General features: G+C 43.7%; 1 protein-coding gene across 10 annotated transcripts in view; it reads right to left on the bottom strand.

Moving 5' to 3' along the window:
* Positions 1–20,644, bottom strand: part of LOC135553069 (RNA-binding protein Musashi homolog 2-like) — a 373,612-nt gene that overhangs the window by 37,274 nt on the left and 315,694 nt on the right. For 6 of the 10 annotated variants that reach the window (XM_064985151.1, XM_064985150.1, XM_064985152.1 and 3 more), the window contains exon 11: positions 4,142–4,261. In XM_064985151.1, coding sequence (XP_064841223.1) covers positions 4,142–4,261 — 120 coding nt within the window. Of the gene's footprint in view, positions 1–1,397; positions 1,478–4,141; positions 4,262–20,644 lie in introns of all 10 variants that reach the window. The other 4 variants (XR_010457548.1, XR_010457549.1, XM_064985155.1 and 1 more) reach the window with 2 other exon arrangements.

The raw sequence follows: 20,644 nt of genomic DNA, 5'->3' as shown, positions 1-20,644 counted from the left end.
CTAGAGATGAACGTACTTTGGTGCAAAAAGTGCAAATCAATCCCAGAACAACAGAAAAGGACCTTGCGAAGATACTGGAGGAAACAGGTACAAAAGTATCTATATCCACAGTAAAACGAGTCCTATATCGACATAACCCGAAAGGCCGCTCAGCAAGGAAGAAGCCACTGCTCCAAAACCGCCATAAAAAAGCCAGACAACGGTTGGGGACAAAGATCGTACTTTTTGGAGAAATGTCCTCTGGTCTGATGAAACAAAAATAGAACTGTTTGACCATAATTACCATTGTTATGTTTGGAGGAAAAAGGGGGAGGCTTGTAAGCCAAAGAACACCATCCCAACCGTGAAGCACGGGGTGGCAACATCATGTTGTGGGGGGTGCTTTGCTGCAGGAGGGACTGGTGCACTTCACAAAATAGATGGCATCATGAGGGGGGAAATTACGTGGATATATTGAAGCAAAATCTCAAGACATCAGTCAGGAAGTTAAAGCTTGGTCGCAAATGGGTCTTCCAAATGGACAATGACCCCAAGCAAACTTCCAAAGTTGTGGCAAAATGGCTTAAGGACAACAAAGTCAAGGTATTGGAGTGGCCATCACAAAGCCCTGACCTCAATCCTATAGAACATTTGTGGGCAGATCTGAAAAAGCTTGTGCGAGCAAGCTGTTTAAAGGCACAGTCAACATAGTGTATGTAAACTTCTGACCCACCGGAATTGTGATATAGTGAATTATAAGTGAAATAATCTGTCTGTAAGCAATTGTTGGGAAAATGACTTATAGTTTGTTAACAAGACATTTGTGGAGTGGTTGAAAAACGAGATTCAATGACTCAAACCTTAGTGTATGTAAACTTCCGACATCAACTGTATTTAAACTTCCGACTTCAACTGTAGGTATGCACGGTAGCTTTGACATCAGTTTTTAACATCGGCGTTAAACTAGACATCGGGCCGATACCGATGTTGGCATTTTTAGCTAATATCGACCGATTCCGATATGTTCACCGATATATCGTGCATCTCTAGTAGCTAGTATCTATGACTACGTCCACCACTACCATGACCACTACAGGTTGCATGCACTAAAGTCAGACTTATACATAGTACAGGGATCAGGCACAAGAGGAGGAACAGACATACGTGACAGGTTGTATCTTTGTACATAAAAACACTCTACATCTAATAAAGACAGGATGGAAGGGGGAGGGAGGGAGGGAGAGAGAGAGAGAGAGAGAGAGAGAGAGAGAGAGAAAGGAAAGACATTAAGAAAGTAAGACAGAATATGCAAAGAGGAAGAAGAGATGAGAGAAGCTAGTTTAGAATGGAGAGGGAAGGATGGAGGGAGAAGAGGACATAGTCAGGAGGAGTGAGGGGGTAGTAGGGTGTGAACAAACCTTCTGGCAGGCAGGCAGAGTGCACCCAGGAGAGTGTGTGAGGTGAGCAGAGGAGTGTCCCAGTCAGGACCATAGGCTCTCTGCAAGGCCCAACCAAGTCAGAGACAGAAACAACTGGTCACATTCACCACCAATCACAGACTCCCATTTCTCCCATCTCTCTGTATGTCCTTTAACCAGTGTACCTCTAAGCACAAAGGGGTTTGAATTGGTTTCTTCTTCACTGAGTGTGTGTGTGTGTGTGTGTGTTTCCTTCACTATGCCTCTCACAGACATTTCCACTGTCTACCAACGGCACCTTTGGTTTGAGTTTGATCTACACTGCTGGTCTTCTGCACTAGACAACTTTGAAGCAGGCCATGTTCTATTAGAAGAGTGTGATCATCTATAAGCACATTCTGCTCCGGTTTAATAACTTTAAAACAGAAGAATCTGACATGAAATTGTTCCTGACTTTGCTTTGAGAGATTTATTGGTGAAAGGGGAAAATAATATCATGAAATCTTAATCTAGATAAAGAACGGCATCATGATCTGAGGATTGCGGGTGGATCAAACGTGTATTTCTAGTCTTAAACACTATTGTTTTCTAGCAGCAGATCCAACTGATTAGCAGGTCCAACATCCCTACACGCCTATAGCACTGCTCCCTCTATCAGATGAAATAATATTTAATCTAGACCATGATGCCCTAGGGCACGTCAGGGGGAGGCTGGGTAGGCCTGGGGGGCTAAGAGGGGGTATCCTGTACTGACACGCGTGTGTTTGATGGGTAATGTGTTAACCATCTTCCTCAGGTTTCACTGCCTTGTCAACCTCTCCTTTTTTCAATTGCAATTCAAAACCCATGTCTATCGTTAACTATTGAATATTGTGATAGTTTATGTTTCAGATTAGGTCAAGTCATCTTTTGTATAAATAAATAATCTGTCATACAACAGCCTAACAGGATCTCATACAGGGTCCTTTGTAACCTACGTGTGCTCTGTGAACAGAACCAGTTGTATGGAACAGATGTGCTTCAAGGACCTACATCTGCAAACATCGGCTGAATCACTTCAAAACATTCAAACACATGACTGTCTTGTTCTTGATGATGAGTGAGTTACAGTAACAACACAGAACAATACAGCATGTCATTATTACTGTGAGAGCCATCCTTTAGCATCACATAAAAATGAGTTAGCATGGTGGCTAAGCTACCCAGCTACAAGTATATATGAACATTCCATCTGCTCAATCACTTCAGACAATATCTATGCAGATGGGAGTGGGTAGAATCATGTCTCTTGGTAGTAAGTACTAGATGAAGTTGCAGGGAAAGGTCAAGTCTAAATGTCAGCCCTGTGGGCCCTGCTGGTCCCTGGCCTTCCCTTCTGGTTCTCCGTGAGCGTGATAGAGTGACAGAATCATCCAGGAGACAGTCAGTGGAAGAGCTGGAGCAACACACTGTAGCCAAGGGCTAGCTCTGTTACTGGCTCTCTGCCTCGCCAAGCTCAGCTTAGCTTTATTGCCTCGGCCAGCCCTGCACTAACTTGGATAAACCCAGTCTAGTCTAACCAGCCTTTATTCTTGCCCCGGTCCTCATCCCCCAGATCCACCTAGGTCACAAGGCATCAAAGTAAGGTCTCTGCTTTGATTTCTCATATCAGGTGCATGTGTGTGTGCGTGCGTGTGTGTGCGTGCGTGTGTATATGTGTGCATGTGCGTGTGTGGTGTGTGAATAGTGAGTTTGTGTGTGTGTGGTGTGTGTTAGGCTGAACCTCCAAGCCTAACTGTAAGGGGCCAGGCTTTCTGACAGACAATTAGATCATTTTCCCTCGCAGCCAAAATGCCATCTGTCAATTCCAGCCCCACCGCTTGTTTTTCTCCAGTGTTTATTTACCTTTATATTTCTGTGTCTGTGGACAAAATCAGTGTGATTGATTAAGCTATCGTACTAGCCAATCAACGGCCAGGGAATAAAAAAAGTCAACAAGTGAACCAATTTAAGCAGACCCTTTTATCCAAAGCGACTTACAGTCACATATGCATACATTTTATGTATGGGTGGTCGTGGGAATTGAACCCACTACCCTGGCGTTACAAGCACCATGCTCTACCAACTGAGCTACAAGTTGGTAGAGCGTGGCACTACAAAGAATCTGGACTCTCATGATGCTGGCTTGGTTATTCAGAGACTTGATGGTCCTATAGGGGTGAGCCGTATCCCAACTTGAGATTCATGTAGAACTAAGACTTTTGAGTAAACTCATCGATATCAATAAGACATTTGCACAAAGGTTTCAATTGCACATGCTGATTTCAAGTTAGGAGCCTTCGCTGATAGAGGTGTATGAGTGATATGACCAACACATGAGAAATCAACATCCTGCTTACAGTAGGTAGTATTCCTACCTATCAAACACAGAGCTGGCAGGTATAGTAGCTCTAAAACAAGACAACTAAAGACTGCTACCCTGGTCCTATCCTCACCCTCTGTCTATTCTAGCCAGTGCAGAGGCAAGTGAGGAGAGAACGGGGAGTTCAGCATCCTCCTTCGATCCTCTCTTGTCTATGAAGTATGTGTGTGTGTGTGTGTGTGTGTGTGTGTGTGTGTGTGTGTGTGTGTGTGTGTGTGTGTGTGTGTGTGTGTGTGTGTGTGTGTGTGTGTGTGCAGCAGGTGAGAGAGGAGTTATCGGCGGCCAGTGAGAGCAGAGCATGGAGCGTCGCAGTAGCCACACAGAATACCGACAGAGCGTTTACCTGCCCCTGCGTTCTGCTGGTATGCCATGTAGCCACCTCTTCCACGGGCCCCCCTACCTGAGCCACGCACTGCCGCCACTGCCGCTGCTGCCACCGGTCCATACGCCGTCGCTGGGAAGCCTGGGGGACAGAGGGGGACAAGGCATCACTGTGTGTTGGAGAGAGAGAGAGAGAGTGTGTGTGGAGGGGTCGGAGTGTGTGAAAGAGATTGAGTGTGTGTGTGACTGTGTGTGTACGGGGAGTAGGGTTGTGTGAGAGAGAGTGCATGTTTTTATCTGCGTGTATGGGTTGGGGATTGGCTCGTTTTAGAGAGAGTGACTGTGAGTGTGTGTTAGCGTGTATATCTCTCTATATGCCCAGTAACTGGGATTAGTTTTGGATTAGCAAGTGACATTGCTTTCTAACATGAGGAAAAGACGATTGAGGGAATCTTCTAGTTGGCAAGCTGTATCAGGGGGAGGGACCAGTCTTCCAGATCCTCAAGAACAGGAAATAAAGTGTTAACTTGGAAACATAACCAACATCATGCACCATGAAGACCGATATGGACATTTGGAACACGCTCGCACACTTTGCAGTCCACTTAAGTAATGTATCTTGCTGGCTCCGGGTGCTCTGTGCAGAGGAAGGGAGGAGAGAGTGAAAGAGAAAGCCGTAAAGTCGGGAGAGCGAATCAGCCGCAGTTGTCAGCCGGCGAAGTTTATGCCTTGGAACTCAACCAATCAAAGGGATAATTTGGTCTCCAGGCAGCGTGAACGGCTGTTGCAGCCCCGGTGGACCACTGGGCCTGGGGAACGAGGGAGGAACAGGGGGATGGAGGGATGATTTGTGGAAGAAAGGTGACTGGGTAAACTTGGCATTATTATGAGTCTGGGCATCTGAGATTCATCGCTTGGTTCTGAGTGCCCTTTGGGTGGAGGTTGGCTGGGACAGGAGGACACAGGTTGAGGAGATTCTAGATAGAGGACAGGAGAGTGTGCATATTTAAATGTTCCTTGCTTTAAAGTGTTACAGCATTGTTCCCAATATTCATAATACAATGAGGCTCAATTGTCTGTGGCTTGAAAGCACACAAGTATTTTTCTGCTCTTCATTATCTCTTTCCCTGTCAATTATCTAACTTGCCAACGAATGCAACAAAGAAGACGTCTCCACAGCATTCTACAAAGATCCTTACGTGCAGTATGCACTCAGTTAAACAATGCATAGGCCAGTCAATAGGTAGACTGTGGACAATAGCCTTCTAATGAACATCTTCGTGGTTACCTCTTCTTTCAACATATTCACACAAAGAAGAGGGAGTTGCAGTTGGCCAACTATTCAGCTACTGTTTAGGCTTTGATAAGCAACGGTAACCAATAAAGTTTTTTTTTGGTTTGCTTTGTCAAAAATACAGTTGTAGCCTTTGATAATAAAGGGATTGGGAAAGGGTTTTTGGTAATATTGAGCATGAACATGGCTGAGAGCTGCTGTGTCTGTGTGTGTGTGAGTGAGTTAGCAAGAGAGAGAGAGTGTGTGAGTGTGTGTGAGAGAGAGAGAGAAAGTGAGTGTGAGAGAGAGTGAGACAGAGAGAGTGAGAGAGAGTGAGTGAGTGAGTGAGTGAGAGTTCACAGAGCAAATGAACACGAACCAGCTCCAGAGTGTGTGTACTCACCCGTCGAGGGTCTTTGACTGGATCTTATGATGCTCAAACATCATAATTAAATATCATCATTATAGAGGGAGACAATGAAAGACCCAGCAAGGAGGACAAGGACTCAGTCAGTCAGTGGTTAGTTATTCTGATATAAATATAATTACAGACCATATCTCTCACTAATTAAAACATCTTTGGCTGCAGAGGGCTATTCATGATAAAGGGCCCAGACACAATGGAGCAGTGACATTGGCAGATAGTTGCCATCAGACAGGAGGGATGCCATGTAATTCACTCTTTCTCTACTTCTTTCTCTTCTCTCTTATTAAACAAAGCCAGTCCCCATCCTGTTCTATTAGGGGACTTAATAACCCCTGATGTGGTGCTAATATATAATCAACAAATTGGAATTTAGGATGAGATTAAGTCTGAACAAAGGCCTGAGTTGACGTGTAATATTGAGAGGGGAGACGCTAGTGAGCATATGATAGGACAGCGAGCTGTCCGCAGGAGAAAGTTATTGAGCGATGTGGTGCCCTTGGCTTGAGGCAGGCCCACTCACTAGACCCGTCCACAAAAAGGCACCAGGAGAAAGGGCAGAGAAAAGAGGACAAAAGCAATGAGTGGAAACGAGGCGCAAGCCAGGGAGAGGAAAAACAGAGCTGGTGGAGGTAAGTGGGCCTGAATGCTGTGCTCTGAGGGGCTGTGTTAAGGGGTGCTGGGGGTTAAGAGGAACACTGTGGTGTCCAGGATGAGGTGGTTCCCCTACTACAGGGACATTCCGTGTGTAAGGGCCTGGAGGTCAATGTGGAGTAGGACCATGCCGAGAGAGAGAGAGAGACTGGCTGGTAGATAAGGTCATGATGAACAGAAATATAGCTCTTTCTTTCTTCCTGTGGCAGCACAGTTGGGTAAGATTGGACAAGTATGCTTTTCACACTGTGTTCATACTGAGCTTGGATTCTCAAAGGCAAATGATTTGCTATCTGCCCTCCAATTTCCTCAGGCATCAAGCCAAACATTTCCCAACAAATTCCAAATATTTCACGAGACCAAAAAAGTGTCAATCTTTGTTTCTCCTTCACTGCCAATGTTGCGACTCGGCAACCTGTAGCCTCTGTGTTCCAAAGTTACTGTTCGATGGGCAAAGTTGTTGAGAGAGATAACATGTTGGGGATTAGCTGGGTTAATTAATAGATCTTAGGGCAGCTGTGGAGGTTCATTGTTTTGTATTCACAGACTGCAAAGATGCCGCCCAGGAGAGCCTCAGCGACATAAAATCCATTTCATGGCTCCGTTATTACTGGAGAGATAAAGCCAATATTTAGCTGGTAGTTTCTGCAGATTTCTATATATTTAGCTGGTAGTTTCTGCAGATTTCTATATATTTAGCTGGTAGTTTCTGCAGGTTTCTATGTATTTAGGTGCTAGTTTCTGCAGGTCTCTATATATTTAGGTGCTAGTTTCTGCAGATTTCTATATATTTAGCTGGTAGTTTCTGCAGGTTTCTATATATTTAGCTGGTAGTTTCTGCAGGTTTCTATATATTTAGCTGGTAGTTTCTGCAGGTTTCTATTTATTTAGCTGGTAGTTTCTACAGGTTTCTATATATATAGAGGGTCGTTTCTGCAGATTTCGATATATTTAGCTGGTTGTTTCTGCAGATTTCGATATATTTAGCTGGTTGTTTCTGCAGATTTCGATATATTTAGCTGGTAGTTTCTGCAGATTTCGATATATTTAACTGGTTGTTTCTGCAGATTTCGATATATTTAGCTGGTTGTTTCTGCAGGTTTCTATTTATTTAGCTGGTATTTTCTGCAAGTTTCTATATATTTAGCTGGTAGTTTTTGCAGTTTTCTATTTATTTAGCTGGTAGTTTCTGCAGGTTTCTATATATTTAGGTGCTAGTTTCTGCAGATTTCTATATATTTAGCTGGTATTTCCGCAGGTTTCAATTGATTTAGCTGGTAGTTTCTACAGGTTTCTATTAATTTAGCTGGTAGTTTCTGCAGGTTTCTATATATTTAGCTGGTAGTTTCTGCAGGTTTCTATTTATTTAGATGGTAGTTTCTACAGGTTTCTATATAATTAGCTGGTAGTTTCTACAGGTTTCTATTTATTTAGCTGGTAGTTTCTGCAGGTTTCTATATATTTAGCTGGTAGTTTCTACAGGTTTCTATTTATTTAGCTGGTAGTTTCTGCAGGTTTCTATATATTTAGCTGGCAGTTTCTGCAGGTTTCTATATATTTAGCTGGCAGTTTCTGCAGGTCTCTATATATTTAGCTGGTAGTTTCTGCAGATTTCTATATATTTAGCTGGCAGTTTCTGCAGATTTCTATATATTTAGCTGGCAGTTTCTGCAGATTTCGATATATTTAGCTGGTTGTTTCTGCAGATTTCTATATATTTAGCTGGCAGTTTCTGCAGATTTCTAAATATTTAGCTGGCAGTTTCTGCAGGTTTCTATATATTTAGCTGGTAGTTTCTCTCCCCCATCTCTCTATCTCTCTCTCTCTCTCATACACATTCTCTCTTTCCCTGAACAGCAGACACCTTCTCTCTTTCCCTGAACAGCAGACACCTTCTCTCTTACCCTGAACAGCAGACACCTTCTCTCTTTCCCTGTACAGCAGACACCTTCTCTCTTTCCCTGAACAGCAGACACCTTCTCTCTTACCCTGAACAGCAGACACCTTCTCTCTTACCCTGAACAGCAGACACCTTCTCTCTTTCCCTGAACAGCAGACACCTTCTCTCTTTCCCTGAACAGCAGACACCTTCTCTCTTTCCCTGAACAGCAGACACCTTCTCTCTTTCCCTGAACAGCAGACACCTTCTCTCTTACCCTGAACAGCAGACACCTTCTCTCTTTCCCTGAACAGCAGACACCTTCTCTCTTTCCCTGAACAGCAGACACCTTCTCTCTTACCCTGAACAGCAGACACCTTCTCTCTTTCCCTGAACAGCAGACACCTTCTCTCTTTCCCTGAACAGCAGACACCTTCTCTCTTACCCTGAACAGCAGACACCTTCTCTCTTTCCCTGAACAGCAGACACCTTCTCTCTTACCCTGAACAGCAGACACCTTCTCTCTTTCCCTGAACAGCAGACACCTTCTCTCTTTCCCTGAACAGCAGACACCTTCTCTCTTACCCTGAACAGCAGACACCTTCTCTCTTTCCCTGAACAGCAGACACCTTCTCTCTTTCCCTGAACAGCAGACACCTTCTCTCTTACCCTGAACAGCAGACAGAGGTTAATGGGGCACCTGCAGCCCAAATAAGAATGAATGGGCCAGCACTGCAGAGACCATTGAGTCCTGTGCACACAGTAAGTCTGAGTTTATTCTTCCTGACGACTAAAACCAAACCAGGGCTGTGAGGGAGGGAGGGCTGTGAGGGAGGGAGGGCTGTGAGGGAGAGAGAGTGAAAGAGAGAGGGAGGCCAGTCAATTGTGATTTAGAATAGATTTTAAACTATGACAGCATGGCAGTTCTCTGTAACAAGGAGTTCTGTGGCATCATCCGCAGGCTGAACTATGTTCCATTGGTTGTTACCAAACTAAGTAACAGTAACAGCTGTCGAGCCATAACACATACTGTAGCTGGGGGGCATGTTGAGAGCAGGGCCGAATTTACAATTTACGGAACTGGTGCACAGGGCACGTGCCCCGGGGCCCCCGACCTCCATAAAATGAGCTGCTATTCTAAATGAGATGTTATTTGGTTTGGGGTGCTCCCTGCAGGTAGGTACCCCTGGGCCACCAATCTGGCCCTGGTTGAGAGGGGGGTGTTGTGTATGTCTAGGGAGCTAGTATACTGTAAAAGCATGAGGTCGGTCAGATATATATATATACAGTGCCTTGCGAAAGTATTCGGCCCCCTTGAACTTTGCGACCTTTTGCCACATTTCAGGCTTCAAACATAAAGATATAAAACTGTAATTTTTTGTGAAGAATCAACAACAAGTGGGACACAATCATGAAGTGGAACAACATTTATTGGATATTTCAAACTTTTTTAACAAATCAAAAACTGAAAAATTGGGCGTGCAAAATTATTCAGCCCCTTTACTTTCAGTGCAGCAAACTCTCTCCAGAAGTTCAGTGAGGATCTCTGAATGATCCAATGTTGACCTAAATGACTAATGATGATAAATACAATCCACCTGTGTGTAATCAATTCTCCGTATAAATGCACCTGCACTGTGATAGTCTCAGAGGTCCGTTAAAAGCGCAGAGAGCATCATGAAGAACAAGGAACACACCAGGCAGGTCCGAGATACTGTTGTGAAGAAGTTTAAAGCCGGATTTGGATACAAAAAGATTTCCCAAGCTTTAAACATCCCAAGGAGCACTGTGCAAGCGATAATATTGAAATGGAAGGAGTATCAGACCACTGCAAATCTACCAAGACCTGGCTGTCCCTCTAAACTTTCAGCTCATACAAGGAGAAGACTGATCAGAGATGCAGCCAAGAGGCCCATGATCACTCTGGATGAACTGCAGAGATCTACAGCTGAGGTGTAGTACATAGTACAACAATCAGTCGTATATTGCACAAATCTGGCCTTTATGGAAGAGTGGCAAGAAGAAAGCCATTTCTTAAAGATATCCATAAAAAGTGTCGTTTAAAGTTTGCCACAAGCCACCTGGGAGACACACCAAACATGTGGAAGAAGGTGCTATGGTCAGATGAAACCAAAATTGAACTTTTTGGCAACAATGCAAAACGTTATGTTTGGCGTAAAAGCAACACAGCTCATCACCCTGAACACACCATACCCACTGTCAAACAAGGTGGTGGCAGCATCATGGTTTGGGCCTGCTTTTCTTCAGCAGGGACAGGGAAGATGGTTCAAATTGATGGGAAGATGGATGGAGCCAAATTCAAACACCATTCTGGAAGAAAACCTGATGGAGTCTGCAAAAGACCTGAGACTGGGACGGAGATTTGTCTTCCAACAAGACAATGATCCAAAACATAAAGCAACATCTACAATGGAATGGTTCAAAAATAAACATATCCAGGTGTTAGAATGGCCAAGTCAAAATCCAGACCTGAATCCAATCGAGAATCTGTGGAAAGAACTGAAAACTGCTGTTTACAAATGCTCTCCATCCAACCTCACTGAGCTCGAGCTGTTTTGCAAGGAGGAATGGGAAAAAATTTCAGTCTCTCGATGTGCAAAACTGATAGAGACATACCCCAAGCGACTTACAGCTGTAATCGTAGCAAAAGGTGGCGCTACAAAGTATTAACTTAAGGGGGCTGAATCATTTTGCACGCCCAATTTTTCAGTTTTTGATTGGTTAAAAAAGTTTGAAATATCCAATAAATGTCGTTCCACTTCATGACTGTGTCCCACTTGTTGTTGATTCTTCACAAAAAAATACAGTTTTATATCTTTATGTTTGAAGCCTGAAATGTGGCAAAAGGTCGCAAAGTTCAAGGGGGCCGAATACTTTCGCTAGGCACTGTATATATATATATTTTTTGCAAACCACTGTTCTAAGGACGAGTCTGCTTTAGTTCTTCCTACCATCTGTGGACCCCCAGAACCTTATCTCACCTTCCATCCTTCCTTAACGACTTCAGCTCGAGGTCACTAACTATCATTGCAACCCTCACGTCTTTGCACACTTGTCTCCTTTCCTCTCTCCAATAGCCCTTACCCTCTGCTCCTCACCCTATCTGTCTCCTTTCCTCACTCCAATAGCCCTTACCCTCTGCTCCTCACCCTCTCTGTCTCCTTTCCTCTCCCCAATAGCCCTTACCCTCTGCTCCTTTCCTCTCCCCAATAACCCTTACCCTCTGCTCCTCACCCTCTCTGTCTCCTTACCTCTCCCCAATAGCCCTTGCCTTCTCCTCCTCACCCTCTCTGTCTCATTTCCTCTCCCCAATAGCCCTTGCCTTCTCCTCCTCACCCTCTCTGTCTCCTTTCCTCTCCCCAATAGCCCTTGCCTTCTCCTCCTCACCCTCCCTGTCTCATTTTCTCTCCCCAAAAGCCCTTACCCTCTGCTCCTCACCCTCTCTGTCTCCTTTCCTCACTCCAATAGCCCTTAACCTCTGCTCCTCACACTCTCTGTCTCATTTCCTCACTCCAATAGCCCTTACCTTCTCCTCCTCACCCTCTCTGTCTCCTTTCCTCTCCTCAATAGCCCTTACCCTCTGCTCCTCACCCTTTCTGTCTCCTTTCCTCTCCCCAATAGACCTTACCCTCTCTGTCTCCTTTCCTCTCCCCAATAGCCCTTACCCTCTGCTCCTCACCCTCTCCCCAATAGCCCTTATCCTCTGCTCCTCACCCTCTCGGTCTCCTTTCCCCTCCCCAATAGCCCTTACCCTCTGCTCCTCACCCTCTCTGTCTCCTTTCTTCACTCCAATAGCCCTTACCCTCTGCTCCTCACCCTCTCCCCAATAGCCCTTATCCTCTGCTCCTCACCCTCTCGGTCTCCTTTCCCCTCCCCAATAGCCCTTACCCTCTGCTCCTCACCCTCTCCGTCTCCTTTCTTCACTCCAATAGCCCTTACCCTCTGCTCCTCACCCTCTCTGTCTCCTTTCCTCTCCCCAATAGCCCTTACCCTCTGCTCCTCACCCTCTCTATCTCCTTTCCTCACTCCAATAGCCCTTACCTTCTCCTCACCCTCTCTGTCTCCTTTCCTTACTCCAATAGCCCTTACCTTCTCCTCCTCACCCTCTCTGTCTCCTTCCATATACACACATACAGTATACCACTCATTCCCCTTTTATCCATCCTCTCTGTCTCCTTCCATATACACACATACAGTATACCACTCATTCCCCTTTTCTCCATCCTCTCTGTCTCCTTCCATATACACACATATACAGTATTCCCCTTTTCACTCATTCCCCTATACCACTTTCTCCATCCTCTCTGTCTCCTTCCATATACACACATACAGTATACCACTCATTCCCCTTTTATCCATCCTCTCTGTCTCCTTCCATATACACACATACAGTATACCACTCATTCCCCTTTTCTCCATCCTCTCTGTCTCCTTCCATATACACACATACAGTATACCACTCATTCCCCTCTTCTCCATCCTCTCTGTCTCCTTCCATATACACACATACAGTATACCACTCATTCCCTCATTTTTTCTCCATCCTCTCTGTCTCCTTCCATATACACACATACAGTATTCCACTCATTCCCCTTTTCTCCATCCTCTCTGTCTCCTTCCATATACACACATACAGTATACCACTCATTCCCCTTTTCTCCATCCTCTCTGTCTCCTTCCATATACACACATACAGTATACCACTCATTCCCTCTTTTCTCCATCCTCTCTGTCTCCTTCCATATACACACATACAGTATACCACTCATTCCCCTTTTCTCCATCCTCTCTGTCTCCTTCCATATACACACATACAGTATACCACTCATTCCCCTTTTCTCCATCCTCTCTGTCTCCTTCCATATACACACATACAGTATACCACTCATTCCCCTCTTCTCCATCCTCTCTGTCTCCTTCCATATACACACATACAGTATACCACTCATTCCCCTTTTCTCCATCCTCTCTGTCTCCTTCCATATACACACATACAGTATACCACTCATTCCCCTTTTCTCCATCCTCTCTGTCTCCTTCCATATACACACATACAGTATACCACTCATTCCCCTTTTCTCCATCCTCTCTGTCTCCTTCCATATACACACATACACCACTCATTCCCCTTTCTCCATCCTCTCTGTATATACCACTCATTCCCTCATTCTTCTCCATCCTCTCTGTCTCCTTCCATATACACACATACAGTATACCACTCATTCCCCTTTTCTCCATCCTCTCTGTCTCCTTCCATATACACACATACAGTATACCACTCATTCCCCTTTTCTCTATCCTCTCTGTCTCCTTCCATATACACACATACAGTATACCACTCATTCCCCTTTTCTCCATCCTCTCTGTCTCCTTCCATATACACATACAGTATACCACTCATTCCCCTTTTCTCCATCCTCCTGTCTCCTTTATACACACATCCATCATTCCCCTTTTCTCCATCCTCTCTGTCTCCTTCCATATACACACATACAGTATACCACTCATTCCCCTCCATCCTTCTCTCATCCACATACAGTATACTGTCTCCTTCCATATACACACATACAGTATACCACTCATTCCCCTTTTCCCCCTTTCTCCATCCTCTCTGCCACTATCATATTTTCACCTCTTCTCCTTCCCTTACTTCAGGCAGAATATAAAGTGACCACAAAACCTTGAGAGGTGACAGGTTCCCAATGTAAAGAGCTTTCTCTGTGTGTTGCTTCAGCTCCCACAGCAATATTAGGTGATAAATACAGAAACCCCATTCCTGTAATAAACACTGACATGCAGTTGGGTTGACATGCTGTGGCAGAAATGAGTCGGGTTTTGCAATATGTGTTTGGTTTTCCCTTGTGACTCACAAGGCAGCCCTGTCAGTAATCCAGTAAGGCTTTCTAAAGCTTACAGAAAGGAAAGCACTCGCTGAAAAAAAGGTTGACTTGTGTTAAAATAAGCAATGGAGGAGAGAGTGTATAATACGAAAAGAGCACAATCTCCATTGGCATCTGTTCATCGCACGGTGCAAGGAGAGGTGAGTCCTTCTCCTCTGTGTGTATGTGTCTGTGTGTACGTGTGTGTACGTGTGTGTACGTGTGTGTGTGTGTGTACGTGTGTGTGTGTGTGTGTGTGTGTGTCTGAGTGTGTGTCATTGTCCGACAGAACGGAAAGCTCTCTCTTACTAGCTCTCTTTTACTAGCGCTGCTGCTGCATATGCTTACAAAGAAGACCTCTGTGTGCAACGCTTATCAAAGTCATGGCTCAGTCTGAATACTGGAAGCACCAAGCTCAGGGGAAGACTGACTGACTCTGAGCCACAAACACCATTCAGCCATAGTACTGTAGCCGAACTACCTCAATACTATCCAGAGCTTTAATGTGTCTGCATTGACAGAGGAGAAGAAACGACTGACAAAAATGCTCTTCAGCAGGGTAGCCTAGTGGTTAGAGCATTGGACTAGTAACCGGAAGGTTGCGAGTTCAAACCCCCGAGCTGACAAGGTACAAATCTGTCGTTCTGCCCCTGAACAGGCAGTTAACCCACTGTTCCCAGGCCGTCATTGAAAATAAGAATTTGTTCTTAACTGACTTGCCTGGTTAAATAAAGGTAAAATAAAAAAATAAAAAAATTCAGATGTGTGAAATAGTAGGGAATGAATGTGTGATGAACCGCATATGTGTATAGTAAGGCTGAGAGTTTAAAGTCATAAAGGGATGTATAGTACTATCATGTAAACAGCCCCAGATAACTTCTGTCTGTCTACACTACTCTCAGAAGAACATAGAGTCACGCACCTAGAGGAGGAGGACAGAAAGAATAGTATTAACTGTTATGATTCCCCAGTGTTAGTATATAATGTATTATGTGACTGTTATGATTCCCCAGTGTTAATATATAATGTATTATGTGACTGTTATGATTCCACAGTGTTAATATATAATGTATTATGTGACTGTTATGATTCTCCAGTGTTAATATATAATGTATTATGTGACTGTTATGATTCTCCCAGTGTTAATATATAATGTATTATGTGACTGTTATGATTCCCCAGTGTTAATATATAATGTATTATGTGACTGTTATGATTCCCCAGTGTTAATATATAATGTATTATGTGACTGTTATGATTCCCCAGTGTTAATATATAATGTATTATGTGACTGTTATGATTCCACAGTGTTAATATATAATGTATTATGTGACTGTTATAATTCCCCAGTGTTAATATATAATGTATTATGTGACTGTTATAATTCCCCAGTGTTAATATATAATGTATTATGTGACTGTTATGATTCCCCAGTGTTAATATATAATGTATTATGTGACTGTTATGATTCTCCAGTGTTAGTATATAATGTATTATGTGACTGTTATGATTCCCCAGTGTTAATATATAATGTATTATGTGCCTGTTATGATTCCCCAGTGTTAATATATAATGTATTATGTGACTGTTATGATTCCCCAGTGTTAATATATAATGTATTATGTGACTGTTATGATTCCCCAGTGTTAATATATAATGTATTATGTGACTGTTATGATTCCCCAGTGTTAATATATAATGTATTATGTGACTGTTATGATTCCCCAGTGTTAATATATAATGTATTATGTGACTGTTATGATTCTGTTATATATAATGTATTATGTGACTGTTATGATTCCCCAGTGTTAATATATAATGTATTATGTGACTGTTATGATTCCCCAGTGTTAATATATAATGTATTATGTGACTGTTATGATTCTCCAGTGTTAATATATAATGTATTATGTGACTGTTATGATTCCCAGTGTTAATATATAATGTATTATGTGACTGTTATGATTCCCCAGTGTTAATATATAATGTATTATGTGACTGTTATGATTCCCCAGTGTTAATATATAATGTATTATGTGACTGTTATGATTCCCCAGTGTTAGTATATAATGTATTATGTGACTGTTATGATTCCCCAGTGTTAGTATATAATGTATTATGTGACTGTTATAATTCCCCAGTGTTAATATATAATGTATTATGTGACTGTTATGATTCCCCAGTGTTAGTATATAATGTATTATGTGACTGTTATGATTCCCCAGTATTAATATATAATGTATTATGTGACTGTTATGATTCCCCAGTGTTAGTATATAATGTATTATGTGACTGTTATGATTCCCCAGTGTTAATATATAATGTATTATGTGACTGTTATGATTCCCCAGTGTTAGTATAACATTGTTAGCGCTGAGGGAGAGCCAGCTAGTACATCCCTACACAAATGGCTTACTTATCCTCTGCTATTATTAAAAGGGGGACAGTGCTGGAGAGCAAATAGCATCTCCGGATAAAAACGGCTTTCAGGGAGAGAAGGATTTCAGGCCTGGTGTGGTGTGTATATCTCTACCACAAAGTTATCTCTGTTTTAACAAAAGTACCATTGCAATTTCTTATGCTTTTGGACAGATATGAGAGAGAGAAAAAAACACGCCAGGCACTAAAAAGCATTATACTGTATATACACACCAGGGATATTTCAGATGACTCTGGATCCAGCTATTTCTGAAGGCACTAAGGCATAGCAGGCCCCAATTGGCACATCCACTCCACATACTAAAGAGCACTGTCCACTGTGTAGATCAAAACAGAACAGGGGGCCTCTACTCCGCACTCTCCATCAGACAGACGAGCTGTGCTTCGAGAGCACAACCCACCACTATCTCCCTGCAGGTTTGAAGAAACATCACACGGCCTTTGAACTAATGGAGGAATAGGTTGAAATGCAGCAGGTATGGAGATTGGGAGGGGCAGAATCCTCACTAAAGCACTCTGCACTTGAATCCAAACAGGCTCCCAAAAAGACTAAGTAGATTACTGTCTTTGTATACTATAGTATTTTATCAACATGTAAATATATTTGCATCTGCAACAAGTCTTCATCATAACTGGAAAATGTAGGCTGCATATTGGAAGAATGTCAGAAAACCACTGACACCTGTGTAAGTCAGGCCTGGGTCATTGAAATGGAGATGACGGGCCTGCACTTGGTCTCTGGTCCCCTGTCCTTCTGCATGTGAAGCTTTGCCTCATTGACAGCCCTCCCCTCTACCCGCCTGCCTCAGAGGTGACAAGCCGGGTGTAACATGCAATTAGGCTGCTCAGTGCCGTCACATGGGCGACGGGGATGACACCTGGGGTGTGTTGGGGTGATGACGGCCCTTGTCCCGAAGCTCCTGGGCATTTCAGAGCGCTGCCTTCACAATGAGGGCAATTACCAGCTAGCAGGGCGAGACGACAGGGGGAACGACATTACAGAAGGAGCACAGTAGGGGCTCGCTGGGATGATAAAGACATGGGTCTGAAAGCTATCACTGTCTTCTTCTCTATGTCGTTCCTTCTTCCTTTCCCATCTTCCTTTCCCTCCCCCTCTGCTTCTCGCCTTCCACCTTTGTCCTTGGTTTGTGTGTTACCATGTTTTACTATACTTTTTAGTGCCAGAAATGCTCACAAGAATAGACATAGTAGTGTGTGCGTGTGTGTGTGTGTGTGTGTGTGTGTGTGTGTGTGTGTGTGTGTGTGTGTGTGTGTGTGTGTGTGTGTGTGTGTGTGTGTGTGTGTGTGTGTGTGTGTGTGTGTGTGTGTGTGAGAGAGAGAGAGATAGAGAGAGAGAGAGAGAGAGAGAGATCATCCTTAGCTCTGACTCTCCCGGATACCCTAGACCCACTCCAATTCGCATACTGCCCCAACAGATCCACAGATGACGCAATCTCAATCTCACTCCACACTACCCTTTCCCACCTGGACAAAAGGAACACCTATGTGAGAATGCTGTTCATTGACTGCAGCTAGCGCCCACGAAGCTCATCACTAAGCTAAGGACCCTGGGACTAAACACCTTCCTCTGTAACTGGATCCTGGACATCCTGACGGGCCGTCCCCAGGTGGTAGGGTAGGCAACAACACGTGGCCACGCTGATCCTCAACACTTGAGTCCCTCAGGGGTGTGTACTTAGTCCTCTCCTGTACTCCCTGTTCACCCACGACTGTGTGGCCAAACACAACTCCAACACCATCATTAAGTTGGTTGACGACACAACAGTGGTAGGTACATCACTGGGGCCAAGCTTCCAATCCAGGACTTATATAATAGGCGTGTCAGAGGAAACCCCATAAAATTGTCAAAGACTCCAGTCACCCAAGTCATAGACTGTTTTTCTCTGCTACAGTACGGGAAGTGGTACCAGAGCGCCAAGTCTAGGACCAAAAGGCACCTTAACAGCTTGTTAAGTCTGCTGAACAATGAATCAAATGACCACTGGACGATTACATTGACTCCCCCCATTTGTTTTGTACACTGCTGCTACTCGCTGTTTATTATCTATGCATAGTCACTTCACCCCTACCTACATGTACAAATTATCTCTAACTTCTATCCCCACACACTGATTCAGTAACGGTACCCCCTGTATATAGCCTCGTTATTGTTATGTTATTGTGTTACTTTTTATAATTTGTTTTACTTTTGTTTATTTGGTAAATATTTTCTTAACTCTTCTTGAACTGCACTGTTGGTTAAGGGCTTGTAAGTAAGCATTTCACGGTAAGGACTTGTTGTACTAGGCGCATTTGGCAAATAAAGATTGATTTGATTTGATGTATTCTATCCTATTCTACTGTATCTTAGTCTAAATATTTATATATTCTTAATTCCATTTCTTTAGATGTGTGTATATTGTTGTGAAATTGTTAGATATTACTCGTTAGATATTACTGCACTGTTGGAGCTAGAAACACAAGCATTTCGCTACACCTTCTATAATATCTGCTAAACACGTGTATGTGACAAACACATTTTTGATTAATGAGATAATGATGGCGTATCGCTGCAAAATGTTGTGGTAGCCATGCTGGCTAATTAAGTGTGCCTTGAATTCTAAATAAATCATCAACAGTGTCACCAGCAAAGCACCCCCACACCTCCTCCTCCATGCTTCACAGTGGGAACTACACATGCAGAGATCATCCGTTCACCGAATATGCGTCTCACAAAGACATGCGCTTGATGGTTTTTGCGACTGCACTTAAAGAAACTTTCAGTTCATGAAGTTTCTAGATTGACTGACCTTTATGCCTTAAAGTAATGGTGGACTGTCGTTTCTCTTTGCTTATTTGAGGTGTTCTTTCCATTATATGAACATGGTCTTTTACCAAATAGGGCTGTCTTCTGTATACCACCCCTACCTTGTCACAACACAACTGATTGGCTCAAACAAATTAAGAAGGAAAGAAATTCCACAAATTTACTTTCAAGGCACACCCGTTAATTGAAATGCATTTCAGGTTACTACCTCATGAAGCTGGTTGAGAGAATGCCAAGAGTGCGCAAAGCTGTCATCAAGGGAAAGGGTGGCTACTTTGAAAATATAAAATATATTTTGATTAGTTTATCTCTTTTTTGGTTCCTACATGATTCAATGTGTGTTATTTCATAGTTTTATTATTCTACAATGTAGAAAATAGAAAAAAGTAAAGAAAAACCATTGAATGTGTAGGTGTGTCCAAACTTTTGACTGGTACTGTATATTGACAGCCAACATGATTTGACAGCATTAACCTGTACAATGTGACTCCTGCTGTGACCTGGGCTGGGGCTCCACAGCCCACACAATAAACACACATCATCATCAGTGTGTGTGTGTGTGTATACATATTTGTGTAAGTGTGTGTGTGGTGCATCAGAGCCAAAGTGCAGCGGCCCTCTGTTCCCAGCCTCTGACAAGTTGAAGGCATTTGACTCTCCACACCCACTGGGTTAATAAGCATTCTTTTCAATTAGAGGTGATTTTCTCTGAGGAGCTGCTGGATGTGGTGGCCCAGATGCCTGGGTGCCTGCTGCTCTCACTGACACGCTCTCTGTCCCTCTCTCTCTCTCTTCCCCCCCCCCCTCTCTCTCTCTCTCTCTCTCTGTCCCTCTCTCTCTCTCTGTCCCTCTCTCTCTGTCCCCCTCTCTCTCTCTGTCCCCCTCTCTCTCTCTCTGTCCCCTCTCTCTCTCTCTGTCTCTCTCTCTATGTCCCCCTCTCTCTCTCTCTCTCCCTCTCTCTCTGTCCCTCTATGTCCCCCTCTCTCTCTCACTCTCTGCCCCCCCTCTCTCTCTGTCCCTCTCTCTCTGTCCCCCTCTATCTCTCTCTCTGTCCCTCTCTCTCTCTGTCCCTCTCTCTCTCTCTCTCCCTCTCTCTCTCTGTCCCCCCTCTCTCTCTCTCTGTCCCCCT

This window comes from Oncorhynchus masou, chromosome 13 (genome assembly GCF_036934945.1).
Source record: "Oncorhynchus masou masou isolate Uvic2021 chromosome 13, UVic_Omas_1.1, whole genome shotgun sequence".
Lineage (NCBI taxonomy): Eukaryota > Metazoa > Chordata > Actinopteri > Salmoniformes > Salmonidae > Oncorhynchus > Oncorhynchus masou.
This window is presented reverse-complemented; position numbering and strand designations above follow the sequence as displayed.